General features: G+C 40.5%; 1 protein-coding gene across 2 annotated transcripts in view; it reads right to left on the reverse strand.

Annotated features, from left to right (window-relative positions):
• MAK (male germ cell associated kinase) overlaps nucleotides 1-15,265 on the reverse strand; it is a 52,996-nt gene that overhangs the window by 1,714 nt on the left and 36,017 nt on the right. The window contains exons 10-15 of one of the 2 annotated variants that reach the window (XM_084872242.1): nucleotides 14,902-15,074; nucleotides 11,678-11,826; nucleotides 8,502-8,633; nucleotides 6,758-6,832; nucleotides 4,262-4,381; nucleotides 2,214-2,255 (exon numbers count right to left, since the gene is read on the reverse strand). In XM_084872242.1, coding sequence (XP_084728368.1) covers nucleotides 2,214-2,255; nucleotides 4,262-4,381; nucleotides 6,758-6,832; nucleotides 8,502-8,633; nucleotides 11,678-11,826; nucleotides 14,902-15,074 — 691 coding nt within the window. The remainder of the gene's footprint in view (nucleotides 1-2,213; nucleotides 2,256-4,261; nucleotides 4,382-6,757; nucleotides 6,833-8,501; nucleotides 8,634-11,677; nucleotides 11,827-14,901; nucleotides 15,075-15,265) is intronic. The other variant, XM_084872241.1, reaches the window with a different exon arrangement.

Below are 15,265 nucleotides of genomic sequence, written 5' to 3' on the forward strand. Positions count from 1 at the left end.
ACTGCTGCTCTTTCTGACTTGAGTTGTGACTGCCCATCACGCTGAGATAGGGAACACCCAACTAAGATGACCAAGTTCAAGTTCAGTGAGCAGTATGCATAGTGTTAGTGGCTTCATAAAATTGCACTGTGGTAACATCTAAGTAATCTTCAAACACAGTATGACAGAAAATGTTTTCAGAATTGTTAATCCTGTAAAGTACTGGCTTCACTTGGTTACAAATAGATTTCTTTTTAAACATTAAGATGTAGTTTTTAGAGTCAAACATAACTTTTTATTGGCTAAGGGATGGATGATAACTGAATCCCTCTAAAAGGTGAGTCTTTCCTAGGATTCCAAATCTTTCATCACAAGGTTTGTTATACACTTGGCTGAGTAAAATTTTGTGAAATTTTATATTGTTGAACATTTGTCATCTGAATAATTTGTTAAAGTTGCCTGAATATCTCAAATGACAAAGCAGTAAGTCACTTTGCAGAGAACTTCAGTATCTTCAGTCCCTCCTTCACCCCCTCCTCACTTCAAACTGCGAGCTAGGCAGGTGTCAGGTATTCTCTCTAAGGAGCGTTGTTTGATCTTTCCATTTGGGATTTAAATCTCTTTTCACACTGTGCGGCTGCTGTCATTTTGGATTAAACTCTGCGTCTATTTTGAAGGGAGTCTGACCATTTTGTATACCTTACATAGTTAAGTATACTCTACCTGTTCGGTGTCCCTGGTTTTTCTTTATTTGGGAATATAGGAGGGACTTATGGAGCGTGTGGGTCCTGATGTGCTGCTAACAGTTTAAAGGGAACAAAACATTAAGTGAGGATCCACCTGGTGACAATCACTGTCTGCTGTGTAGTCTGGTTGGGAGAGAGAGGCCAAGAGCCCTCCCCTTGGTGGTCGGACAGATCATTTCATCCTACTCTTAACTCTTCAAAGGTGAAGCCAATAAAAGGCAGGGACACGGTATCTAGAAGGCAGTTAAATGCATCCTGGTGTCCAGGCCAGCCCTTTAGTTCGGACCCCCTAACACAGATGAGCATCAGTTTGTTCATTCAGCGAGCTGGTACCCCCAGCAGAGGAGAGAGCGGTTGAAGAGACTGGAGTGGAGGGAGGAGGGACAAGAGGCCATGAGCCCAGGGGATTCAGAGAAGGGGAAAGGGGACCCATTCTTAAGTTAACACTGGTGGGAAGTGAGGGGCTTGGGGAATGAAAATCAGACAAGCTTTTCCGGGGTCCTGACAGCCAAAGTTTGGTCCTCAGTGCATTTGAAGGAAACTGTGTCCAGGTGGAGATTTGTAAAACCATAAAAAAGGAATCATTTTGCCAAGAAGGCAAATGCTGACATTTAGGATTCCTTTCTGAGAAGTAATAGTTTTAGGACTAAAGTACCTTTGGTCAAGAACTAATCACTGACAAAGGAGGTCAAATCACATGACAGGGCAAGAAATGTTTTTGTGCCTTAGCTGGCCCACGCTCTGCATGGACCCCTCCTGGCAGGGGCATAGTCAGCCCCTTATCCTTGCTGTGCATTTACTTTAAAAACCGCAGGTGTCCTATAAGGGCATTTCACTCCCTGTACACAATGTCTGCTGAAGGAAAAGGTGCCTACCTCTAGTTAAGGATTTAATCAGTGCCACTACTATATAACTTTTAACAAGATTAAAAAAAATCTCTAAAATGGAGATCATACAGGGTAGGGGAAAAGCAGGTTTACAGTTGTTTGTATGGAAAATAATACAAGAATAAGTAATATAAGAATAAACTTGTGTTTTTTGTACTCGTGACTATAAACCTACTTTTGCCCCAACTGTACCTTCGGTAACAGAGTCATTGGGAGGGATAAATGGGTTGATGTATACTATCAATAGTACAGAGCTCTTAGAACAGGGCCCTACAGGGCGACTTATATGAAAGAAATCACCCCTCGGGCCTGTGTTACTGTCGAGGCAGGGGGTGAGGAGGTTTTAGCAAGTTTGTGATGAGAGATTACATGGGGAGGAAGAAAGAAATTTGACTTTTTTTCCCCCTAAAAATTTGAGAGTAAGGAAGAGAAACAGCAGAAAAGGAGACTGAGAGGAGGGAAAGAGTTGAGTAAACATGGTAATGACCTGTTTGTTTTCCCGGGGAAACTGTGACACAGGTGGGAGGGCTGGAGGACACAGCTTACAGAACAGTGTTTCCTAAGGGTCTGCACTGACCACTTGAGAATGATTAGTATTTACTTCTTTTTGTCCCTTTCCTCCTATCACCACCTGTAGGAAAATCTGATAAGCAGAGTAAATAAAGAGATGAAAAGTTACGAGGAAGCATTTACTTTAAAAATGAAAACAGGAATATGCATGCTAATCTGACAAAATAATTCACATAAAAAGGTCTTCAATATCCTATAAAATATGTTTAAAATACCCATTTTCATCCTCTAAAAGCAGGTACTCAGGTAACAAAATTAATTGTAACATTACGACTTTCTGCTTTTACATTAAAAATTGCTACTGCCTGGCTGATGTGGCTCAATGACTGGACACTGACTTATGAAACAGGAGGTCACGGTTTGATTCCTGGTCAGGGCACATGCCCAGGTTTTGGGCTCAATTCGCAGTAGGGGCATGCAGGAGGCAGTCGATCAAGGATTCTCTCTCATTATTATGCTTCTATCTCTCCTTCTCCCTTCCTCTCTGAAATCAATAAAAATATATTTTTAAAAATTTGCTACTAAGTCATGCTAATACTCATTATAAGGCTGGCTTAAAAATTTGAGGCTTCATAAAAATTACTGCTGTACATAAGATGTTTATATATTTTGTTTCAGCAGAGAGGTAATGAGGCAGTTCTTTCCACAGCTAAGGTAACTGAGTACTGTTTAAGGAGGTCTGGTAAGAAATAAAAAATTACTAAAGATCAATGCTTTTTACAATTTTAGCTCCAATAGTATAAACTTTTGAGATTGGCAACTCCTACTGGAGTTTTCATATAAGATCCTGTTTAGGATAGGATGTGAGAATACTTGTGGAGTCAACTTTTAAACTAAACTACATCTAGTACTAGTATCTTACCCAACTTCTGATTATCCACCTTAGTGTTTATTTTAGGTGCTTTAATTCGGATATCTACTTTAGATGACCATAATTTAGAGAACATTTCTAGTCAAATCTGGTCAGCTCAGTACAAAATCATCATCCCAACTTCATGAGCGTCTCCTGACTGTGGCTGTCACGTGCCACACCACGGCAGAGCAGGCGACCTGGGAAGTCATACACCCTGTCACCACCCGCAAGCGAAAGCCAGTGAGAGCTCTGCCGCAGCTCGGTTCCGGGCTCCCAATGGGACCACAGAGGACGGCCTGTTAACGTGACAGATGCTCAGCATTCATTAAGCTTTCACGCTGGGCGGGCGGCTCTGAAAAATGCATCTTCTCATGTCTCATGATGCAGCACAGCACTCTTTGGAATCAGAGTTTCTATCTGAGCTCCACCACTTACCCTGTTTCCCCAAAAATAAGACAGTGTCTTATATTAATTTTTGCTCCCAAAGATGCGCTAGGTCTTATTTTCAGGGGATGTCTTATTTTTCCATGAAGAAGAATATGGTACACATTTATTGTTAAATGAAAATAAAGGAAATTTATTACCTGTACACAGTACGGTAGTACGGTAGTTGTCAACAGAAACCAGACAAACTGTGAATCCTACAGTATCAAGAATTTACTCATTTATTCAATGACAATCATGTCATCATCTTCTGGAACATCATCATAACAATCCAATTCCTGAATTTCCTGGTGAATTTCTTGTGACTCCATTTCTTTCAGAATCAGTGGACCAAATCTCTCATGTTTAGCAATAGCATTCTGAGACAGAGCTTATTTTCGGGGGGATGCCTTATATTTCACTCAGAGGGAAACCTGTAAGTAGGTCTTATTTTCGGAGGATGTCTTATTTTCGGGGAAACACGGTACTAGCTGTGTGACCTCAGGTAAATTACTTAATGTCAATTCCCTGCAAAAGATCTACCACCCGGTCCTCATAAGGGTTGCTAGGTACAGTCTGTGCATCTGGCTGAGTAACCACTTAATCAGAGGGAGTCTTATGTATTGGACTCTCAAACCACAGCTTTGGGTAAAAAACAGGACATTTTGCCAAAAACAATTAGAGGTGTTGTTAACAGAGTGAGACCAGATTAAACGCCTTCACTTGGGAAAAGTGACTGTGGGAACGTTGAAAAGCTCCTGTCTGAGCATAATCCTTACACATGCACCCGAAGCCATTCTTACCTGGAGCCGCTGTGCTGAGCGGTGCTAAGTGTATCCTCTGGCCAGCTGACCCCACTTCTTTCTTGAGGAAGGAAGGAGCGTATCCTGACTGACCGTAAGTAGCGTAACTTCCAGGATTTCCTAGTGATGTGTCATAAAGTTTCACTGTGAGAAGGTGAATATTTTAAAGCACCAGAGAGAGTAACTGTGAATACTACCCCTACTAATTCTACATTCTAGCTTTGAGCACCTACTAGATTCCAGGCACAGCACTATGGTTTAATATATTCCTCCTCAGTCCATATAACAACCCTCTTGGATGCATATCATTATCCACACTTGCCGAAGTTCTCACAGTTGACAAATAACCAAACTAGGATCCTAACCAGAGGCTGAGTTCCCCTGAACATGCCAGGTTTTTAGGCTCCAGTTCTTAACACGGGATGTCTCCGGCCAGAAGCCTCCTCCCTGCAGTGCCCTGTGCTCTTCATTTCATAAAATCTCTGTGACAGTGAACTATCCTCAGGGTTGTTGTAGGGACTGAATGAGATGCATGCAAAGCACTGAGCACAGAATCTGTGTTCAGCAAGTGTCAGCTGTCCTCCTCCTCAGCACTATTAGTGAATGACCAACCAAGAGGCAGCATAGGAATGGGTTGAAAGGGGAAAATCTAAGGCAGGAGACCAGTTAGGAGACCTGGCAGGAGACCAGCACTGCTAGGGGTGAAAGGGGAGATTATGAAGGTTTAATGCAGTCACAGAGGGGACGGAGAGGCAACTGAGTGGGTATATGGGGTGGGAGGGGAAGAGAGAAATATAAATGTCTGACATTTTTGTGACTAAGGCCAACAATATGAGGAGAATCAGGTGTTGGGGAAGATACGGGGCCTGTGCGGTATTCAAGTCGCAGAGATAGAGCAGGTGGGAGGCTGGAGTGACCAAGTAAGGTGGTTATGGAATGCAGCCATGGAGGAGTCGTCTCAGAAGGACTGCAAGAGGAGCCAAGACCCAGGGTAGAACCCCAGGGAGCACTGGCATTAGGGAAAGAAGGGGCCCGGTGGAGGAGAGAGAATAAAAAGGGAGACGGTAGGAAGAGCAGGCTCTGAAAACTCAAGAGACCTCGGTGTGTGAAGACAGGAGTTACAGACTAGGCGCAGAGGTCTGGAGGGACAGCACTGCCCACCGGATCTGGCCACCAGGATCATGCGGGAGCTGCTTCGGGAGCCTGAGCATCAACTCCAGGGAGCTGAGCACCCGAGATGAGGGACAATGAACACAGCTGCTCCTTTAAGGAGCATAGCTGAGCTGGACAGGTGACCGGGCAGAGGAAAGGTGAGTCGGTGCTCACAGCTTAAGGGCTTCAAAGAGCTGTTCATGTGGTGGCTACCACGGGAGCGCGCTTTACATGGACTGATCTGTTCACCAGTCTGGACTCCGGCCGTCCATGTCTCTGGTGTCTGCCACGGGGCTGTGCACAGGCTCGCAATAAGTGTTTGCTCTTGAACCAACAAATGTCAAACAACAATGCTACTTCTCAGACCCTAAAGGATTTCACACAGTGAAATCAGTTGATACCATTTTTAGAAACACTGAATTTGGCATAAGCACCGCAGTCTTACTAGGCTTTAGTTCTGCCCGCAGCACTCACTTTAGATCACAAGTCAGTCCTTCACTTCAAAAGCCTTTTGTAAGGAAGTTCAAGGCAGTGGTCACATTTAGTAGCAACTTCAGAACATCTCTCTTGGCTTTTATCCTCATCGCCAGAGCAAACACTTATTACTAAACACTGTTTGACAAAAATCCCAGGAATGGCTATATAATAATACCTGGGTAAATACTATTTCCTCCATTTTATACATGGGGACACTGATTTAGGGACCCCACGTAACTCGTCCAAAATGGCAAGGCTGGTGAGTAACAGAATGGTGTGTGTCGGACCCTAAAAGCTACACACTGAACATCCCAGGAGGCTTCTGCCTATTGGAGGAAGAAGTTGCTCAGGAAAAATGCATACAAAATGACCTAGAGAGAAGTCTTCTTAAATTATTTTGGCTTATCATGTGATATACCTTGTGAACTGCCCATTTTCAGGTTGGAGCCAACAGTCAGTATTGTTTAAAGCTGCAACACTGACTCTACAAAATGCACCATCTCTATTAACCTGGGCAATCTTTTCTTTTTAATGATTGTTAATGCTTAAGAAATAAGTTTCAGAACTTTACAAATTATAGGACTATCTATTACAAAGTTAACAAATACCTTTTTCAGTAGGCTTACTTAATTTGTACAAATTGTCATAATTTAAGAAGACAAGCATAGAGCTTCAGAGCCCCAACTACTGCAGAGAGATGTTCCTGATGTGGAGTGTGTCCCCTCTCCACCTGATCTGGCTCCGAGAGCAGGAGACCTTGCCCTTCACGATGGCCTTTTATGATAAGATTTGTGGTAAATGTTGAGAAGAAAATTGAACAAGAGGTTCAAAGAGCAAGTTGCACTCATCTATAATGCCCAAAATTACCTTGTGGGTCCTCTAATTTCTCAGGAAAGCTTTCATTGCATGATAGTTTTTCAATTGGTTTAATTATGCTTTCTTCTACAGAGTAGGCAGATGGAAAGAAAGAATGATAAGGAAAATGTTTTAAGAAAAGTAGAGAAAAATGGATTAGATGATTAATGAAAAGATCCATAAAGAACCCTTACTATGAAAAAAATCTTCTCGTGTTATCACAGCTTTCATTTGATGGCAAAGTTGCAGTGCTGTCATTTGCACTGATTTGTATTTAAGTGGCTGGTTCAGTAAGTAGTATTTTTTTTTTTAAACTGAGAAAAAAGTATGTAAGTTACAGTGCTGCAATGTTGACACCTGAGCACATGTTAAATGGGAAACCTGAGCCTTCAAAGTGTTTGGAAAACTATGAAATGCCCAAAGTGAGTTGATGTTGTATCGGAACTACTGAATTGCTACACAGTGATCCCCAAACTTTTTTTTATCCAAAACCACCTATTGATAGTTAAAAAAAAAAAAAGAATTCTTTACTTCTTCACACACTTTAAGCTGAAATCTAAAAAATTTCAGCCTAAGTTTTAGTTACAAAAGATGTAATTTATGGCATGTTATACTTATAGACATTTAAAAACAAAACTATTATATTTCTTTAAATGTAACCAAAGGAGTCTAAATATCATAGTGATTTTTATGCTTACCAATACTGACTCAAGAAACACATGAACAGGTTTTAGTTCTTGAAGCTGGAAATTTCATAATAATCCCTTTTCTCTCTAGAGTTTTACTTCGACTCATAATTCCCAAATTTTACCCAAATAATTATTTTAGGCTTAAGAGTCTTTAAGTTGTAAATTGAAATTTTAAAAAACTTTCTTGTAACCATAAGCATATTAAAATACTTTTTTCTGCATTAAGTTAGTAATAATGCTTTACTGAATATAATTAATAAAAATATGAATATTTAAATTTTGATTACTACACATGAAAAGTAATTTTTGGGGAAATTAATCTATTAACTTCCCCCCAAAATTAAAAGGGAAATATGGGACTTTTTCAAGTCTTCATGTGTCCACAAATGAATACTACTTATTGTTAAAATCAGACAGCATTCAATATCAATTCTATTTTTTTTTATTTTTTTTTAATTTTGGGGAAAGGAAGTCCTAAAAAACCATGTTATTGTAAACCAATAGTTGGGAACAAAAAGTGTTCTGTTACAGCTTTGTCACTGTAGTCTGAATTTATTAAAGTTATAGACCAAAAGTCATATAGTGATCTCATAAAAAGTGATTTTTACTTATCTGTGAGCTAATAACTCATTTAGGTTCTTCTTTAATTTTTTGAAAGTTAAGAATTGGAAACCACTTGACTTAACAAGGCTTTGTTCCCCAGTCATGTTCTCAACACTGACACCAATACATCAAACTATCCCTTTCAAAGCCACCCCAGATATTTTTACACTTTGGGGAAATAGGAAACACACCATAGTAGACAGTGAGAAGTCTTCTTTCTTTTGTAAAGTAGGAGAACAGAAACACTTGCTCAGGCAGATCATTTTAGGAAAGAATCCATACGGAAGTTGAGATCTGGCAAAGGATTCCCTTAAAACTAGCTGTGCTCAAGCACCAGGTGGAAACCCTTTGTGTTCCCCCAAGGGTGTCTTGGTTGGAAGGAGGCAGCTGCAATATATTTAAAAGTAAATATCTGCAGAAGAAAAACAATGAAAATTTATACTTGAAATGTATTCTTGCTTTACCTGCATTACTCCTTTTGAAAGCAAGTTCTGCCCCAATGGGTCCCAATGACTTAGGAAATAATTGATTACTCCAAGTATATGGATTTATATCCTTTCCACTGGCTATCAAGGACACGTTCTTAGGATTTACACCTTAGAAGAACAAAATAGTCATTTCAAAGTTTAGAGTGTAATCATAAACTTGGAGGAAAAAATACATTATACATACAAAGATTAGAAATAACTTGGGGGAAGAGAATAAGTTTTTTGGGGAAGGAAATAACTTTTGTTTACAGTATCACAAATACTTGCTTTTTTCTGAATATTAACATGATCCTAAGCCCTAATAAGCACAATCACCTGAAATCCTCACAGTTTGTTTCATAAAGATATTTTCTAAAACACAATAATTAAACTTTGGATTTTTTTTTTTTTTTACTAAAATGTCTGGTAAAAATTAGTGGTACAAAAATTTTCTTCAAAAAGATATTTCCAAGTCATCACTTATTTTGATTGTGTGCTCTGTGCCAGACCCTCAGGAACACAGTGTGGCTGGGAAAACAGTCACGTGGCCAAGAACGCTGGGAGCCTGGAAGCTCAGAGTAGACATGTAAAGATCTGTGTGTGAAGCTTGCTTCTATATTAGAATACAATTTAAACAGTTATATTATTTTAGATTTTCTGAAATCTGAAATGTGGAGTCAACCTCAGGCTTTGGTACCAGTGATCAAAAAGGTGTTATTAACCCACTTTTAAGAGGTTGAAATCTTCTTGACTTGCTTCTTTTTACTGACAATTAAATTGGACAATTAAGTAGGAGGCACAACACAATCTAAACCTCTGGGTCACACCTGTGGTGTTTCCTTTGGCTAGCTGACAGGGGTCCTCAAACTTTTTAAAGTGGGGGCCAGATCACGGTCCCTCAGAGAGCTGGAGGGCCGGACTATATGAACTACTAATTCCTACTGTAACACCTCGGCTGCGCTCACTGCCCAAAAAACCTGGCGGGCAGGATCAGACTCCCCTGGGGGCTGCATGTGGCCCGCGGGCCGTAGTTTGAAGACCCCAGCGGCGCTAGAACAATAGAAATCCTCACTGAGGACTGCCAGCACTGCAGGAAGTTAGCAACTGTTACCAGGTAGTCTGAGCTTTTGCTTTTCACAAAGGGAATTCTTCAGCAGGGTTTCACATTTATGAGATTGTAGCCTTGTTTTGAAGCCAGAAACAAGCCTGCTTTTCTGTACCAAGCTTCAAGACGACCTATCATCAGTTTTCTAAGGAAAACACTCCATCAGGTAAATAGTTTCCCTTCCTTATAGGATGTAGCTCCTTATGGATTTTTGGTTTCTAACAGAACACCTACAAATAGAACTATGATAGGCTATATTACCTGACAATAAAGAAAATACACTAGGTAGCAATTACTCATTAAGAACATTTTTACAATAAAAAATATTAAAAAACAAAGTGCAAACCCTTTCTAAACCCTTTCCTGTTTCATTCTTTTCTCTCATTAATACTGACAACAGGAGTGGGTCCTTATTGGATTCCTAGAACTGAAATTTATATTGTTGCCTAAAAGTAAACAGAAAAATACATTACGCATCAATCTCTTGCTACCAGTCTAGTCTCTACCTCTTCTCTCATCTTCCTTACCCTTCCCACACAAGCTTCTGGGAAGTAAAGACTGTGGCTTACTTCTGGAGGCTGTGGTGTGGAAAGAGAACCTTCCTTAGATGAACCCAGTGGCCTGCTTATTACACTCAGAAAGCTGTAAATGACTATACCCATGACAGCACAAGAGAAAAAGACCATCTCCTCCTCCTGCTGGACTGAAGATGTATCTGTTTAGATAAACAGTGATTTAAAAATTGATTCCCTTAAGACTTAATTGAATTTTAAACCTTTAAAAGTGTATTTTGAAGAGAAAATTCTATAACATAAACTCCCTACCATCTGTCTAGATCTTTTCCCTAAGTTCCAGATTAATGCACCCAATTGTCTATTAGATACATCAACTCAGATGTTTAATAGGCATCCCAACCTTAACTCCTGATTCTCCACTTCCACACTCCAGGCCTCTCTTAATCTTCCCTTTCTCAGTTAAAGTCACCACCATCCAACCACTGCCAAGTCAAAAACCCAGAAGCCAACACTAACTCCTTCCATTCTTTACCATTAACCATGCTAATCTATCAGCAAGTCCTATCAGTTCCACTTCTGAAATACATCTACATTTTACCCAGTTCTTTATCTGCCTTTACAATTATGGAACACACCATTATCCTCTTTATCTAGACATATACATGTCTGGAGCCTCTAGCATAGTGGTTCCCAACCTTTTCCGGCCATGCCTCACCTAAGCATCTCTAAAATCCTGATGCCTTCCCCTCCCCCCGCCCGCCGTGACATATAATTCTTATTTTTCAAAAAGTGAACTCCTGTTCATATGGAGGAAGCCTAAAAGGCCATTAACTTGGTCTAAACAAGCTTCCAAAAGAACATGGTGTCAATGAAAGAGAAAAATAAAAACAAAAAGAGAGTTGAGAATCACTAAGAAATTGTTAAAAGAAATAATATGAAGTGATATGAAAAGATAGCAAATAAAGCTTCAAAACATATAACAGAGAATTGAAATGTATAAATATGTCACACTATATATTCATATACTCTATATGAAGACCCTAGAACCATAAGAAACACAAAAAATTCACTGTTAATAGCTCATTCTTAAATTGCCCCTTTAAAATCAAATTGCCCCCCTGTGGGAACCATTGCTCTAGCATGTTCTACTCAGCAGCCCAAATGATCTTTCAAAAGCATAAATCAGATTATTAGGGAAATAGTATAAATATCCTACTTTTTCTAAAATGCTGTAATGGGGGTGTAAACATTGTTTTAATAAAATGTAGCATTTCCTAAAGGCATAGCTTTGCTGGGGGAACGGTGCTATTTTTTTTTTTTTTTTGAGTCATATTCTTCATCTTGAGTTTTGTCTGCTAGGCACTTCTAGGGCAGTTTTAATAAAAGCAGGAGGCCCAGAAAAGCACTTGGTAACAAGTACTGACAAGGCTGAGCCAGCAAAGAGCATGTGATTGTATTATTTCATAGGTGCCCTTTCTACAAGATTCTAAGACACATGAGCCTGACTTATTTATATTGTTGTTAGCAGTAAACATTTTATTTTCTCTACTTACCTGGAAGGTACCTTGATTGTTTTAAGTAGTACTGTTTAGCTGTTGAAGACGTTGATAATTTGGAATCAGATTTTAGGGAAATAGCGGCAGGTAAGCTCTTGTTTTCCACTGATGAGTGGTTGGAGCCTGAGGGTACTGACTCTGGAAGCCTTGGAAGTCAACAAAAGGCAGCATTACAGAGTGAAGAGTGAGAAGATGACACTATTTCTCACCCACCTTTGCACACCTTTCCAGTAGAGTCAAGGTGTCCTCACAAATGGTTTCCATCAGTCTTTTTGCTGGTAGGAACATTAACTGACAACCTTTACACCCAATAAATATAGGCAGTGCATAGGATCATTTCTAATACTAGACATTACGTGACAGAAAGCTTTCTAATTGAGCAGCAAATTGCCTGTGTGTATATTTCTACTTTCCTTACAATTGCTATAATTGTGGATTTGTAATGTGGGAAGACATGTGGAAAGGGAAGACAATCATAGCCATGTCAACTATCTACTAAAGTATCCTACCTAATAAAAGAGTAATATGCAAGTTGACCATTACTCGGCCATACTCACAAAGCCAATTAGAGCAGGTATTCAAATAAACCCAACCAAGATGGCTACAGCCACAGAGAGCAGGAGGGAGGCTTGGGTTTCCCAGGCAATGGAAGAAGCCAAGCTTTCCGTATGCCCTAGCTGGCCTAAGTCTCCACTAAAGGCTACAAAGTTTCAATTATAGAAGGTAAACAAATCCAAACAGAAATGGCTGCTGGCCATGGATCGGGTAGGAGGCTTGGCTCCCCTCCAGGCTACAAAGTTTCAACTATAGAAGGTAAATAAATTCCAGATACTAGGGCCTCCATTTGGGCCGCCAGGGGGCATGGCTGGCCTGCAAACCACCACAGGTCCCTGGCCCAGACCACCCCATGCTCCAAGGGAACCTCCATCCTGATCTGGGACACCCTTCAGGGCAAATCAGCCTGCCCCCACCCATGCACCAGGCCTCTATCCTATCTAATAAAAGAGTAATATGCAGGTTGACCATCACTCCAACTCACAATAGCTGCCCTCATGTGGTCAAAGATCCTGCCCCTATGTAAACACAAGATGGCCACCACAAGATGGCCAGCAGGGGAGGGCAGTTGGGAGGGACCAGGCCTGCAAGAAAGGGCAGTTGGAGGTGATCAACCCTGCAGGAGAGGGCAGTTAGGGGTGACCAGGCCAGCAGAGGAGGGAAGTTAAGGGCAAATAGGATGGCAGGGGGGCAGTTAGACATCAATCAAGCTGGCATGGGAGTGGTTAGGGGGTGATCAGTCTGCAGGCAGAAGTGGTTAGGGGCAATCAGGAAGGCAGGCAGGCGAGCAGTTGGGAGCCAGTAGTTCTGGATTGTGAGAGGGATGTCTGATTCCCGGTTTAGGCCCGATCCTTTGAGGGGTCCCTGATTGGATAAGGTGCAGGCTGGTCTGAGGGACACCCCAACCCCCACCCCATGCACAAATTTCGTGCACTGGGCCTCTAGTATACTATATAAAGTAAGTTTTGGGTGACTCTGTTGGAGATGGACACTGACTTGGCTGCCCTTTGAACTGCTGGCCACTCCAGCCCACTTTAGGAGAATCCTAGATACAGGTAGGCCCCTCATTATAAACAGTGCCACCCATTTCTGATGTCTTTTCCTTCCCCTCAGCCCACTGTAGTTACACCAATTGCTGCAATTCTACTAATTTTCAACATGGTTACTTTAAAAAGTCTTTCCTCTCAGCAACTAACCCACTGATATCAGTTATACAAAACATTCTAGTAGACTTAAAACAAAAAGCATCTCTAGGCTCTGGTCCTTCAAGTGGTTCTGAATTTCCAGGTGTTCCAACACATCCTGAAATACCCTATTTGTAACACAGGCTTTTCCTCTTAGGAGAAATATGCATAAGACAAGGATAGACAGAAAGCCTTTTGAATTAATTGAAGGTGCGAGTCTTCTGATTTCTTCCTTTGTTTAACACCATTCAGGTTATTATACCCTTATGCCATACAAGATTTGAAATGGCTGAGAGGTGACTCTCTGGGAAAGTGGGAAGTAGATTAAGCAGGTTTTTTCTCCAGCTCATATATTTTAGGGAAGAATAATATGGAACTCTAAGAATTATCCAAGCAGGCCTTGCCCAGGTAGCTCAGTTGATTAGAGTATTGTCCTGAGATGCCAAGGTTGTAGGTTCAATCCTCAGTCAGGGCACTTATAAGAATCAACCAATAGATGTATAAATAAGTGAACAACAAATCCATGCTTCTCTCTCTCTCAAATTCATAAAAATTAATTTAAAAAAGAATTATCCAAGCAGGTATCCCCTTTAGAGAGTCTTCATGCACTTTCACAGATTGTGTACTCCAAAATGAAGATTTCAGCAATATATAATACCAAATAGCGATTAGATAAATTTTCCTGATTCATGCTAAATCTATTCTCCCTGTTTCTCTTCTGATCCAAAGGTGGGGGATAAAGTATTTTCCCAAAACGTTCATCAAAACTTAACCCTCACTTTCAAGTTGAATAAAGTGCTCATGATTATTCAACTTATAAAAAGGGACTGCCAGCCCTAGTCAGTTTTGTTCAGTGGACAGAGCATCAGCCTGCAGACTGAAGGGCCCTAGGTTTTATTTCTGTCAAGGGCACATGCCTGGGTTGTGGGCTTGGTCCCAAGTGGGGCATGCAGGAGGCAGCCAATCATGATTCTCTCTCATCATTGATATCTCTCTCTCTCTCTCTCTCTCTCTCTCTCTCTCTCTCTCTCTCTCTCTCTCATTTCCCTTCCTCTCTGAAATCAATAAAAAAATGTTTTTTTTAAAAGGGATTGCCAGAGATATTAAAATTCCAGAAAAAGCTCAGGAAATGATTAAAAAAAAAAGTTTAGAATAACAAGCAAATAGTTGAATCTGGAAACCATCTGAGTACGCTTTGCTTTCTGCAAGAAGACATGTGAATTTCAAATGTGAATAATGGTGATCATAATTCAAGAAGGCACACTAAAAAATTAACAAGAACCTCTTCCTCCACCCACCCACAGCACCCAGCCATCAGTACTGAGAATCATTACTGGGAGAAGTCAAGTATTACCTTTTTAGAGGTAAATTAGTTTTAAGCTATTTATTATCTTTTAATATCTACATTCATTTATACTTAAGGAATAAAATAAGGTTAATACATAATAAAAATATACTTTCCAGAGGAATCTGAAATCTTACCAAAATGGAGAATCCTTTTTCCTCTTTTCTCTGAAAACACTCATGCTTGGTTTCTTGGTTTGGGAGGTTTCAAAATCACTGTCCTCAAAGTCTCCCCAACTATCTCCAGACTTGAACACAGTCTGACCCCAACGCCTCCTCACGCTCTTGTGCCCCAGCATGCTGCTTGGCTTCTATGGTAGAAAATCAGTCATCAGCATCTTTGATCATTTGCTGAATGGTTTTATGTACAAACTATTATATTTGATACTCAGTGTTCCCATTTGTAAGGAGCTTTCCTATAGTTAAGGAAATACACACACACACACACACACACACACACACACACACACACACATATATATATATATATATATATATATAT

This window comes from Pipistrellus hanaki (assembly GCF_964339955.1).
Source record: "Pipistrellus hanaki genome assembly, chromosome: 2".
NCBI lineage: Eukaryota > Metazoa > Chordata > Mammalia > Chiroptera > Vespertilionidae > Pipistrellus > Pipistrellus hanaki.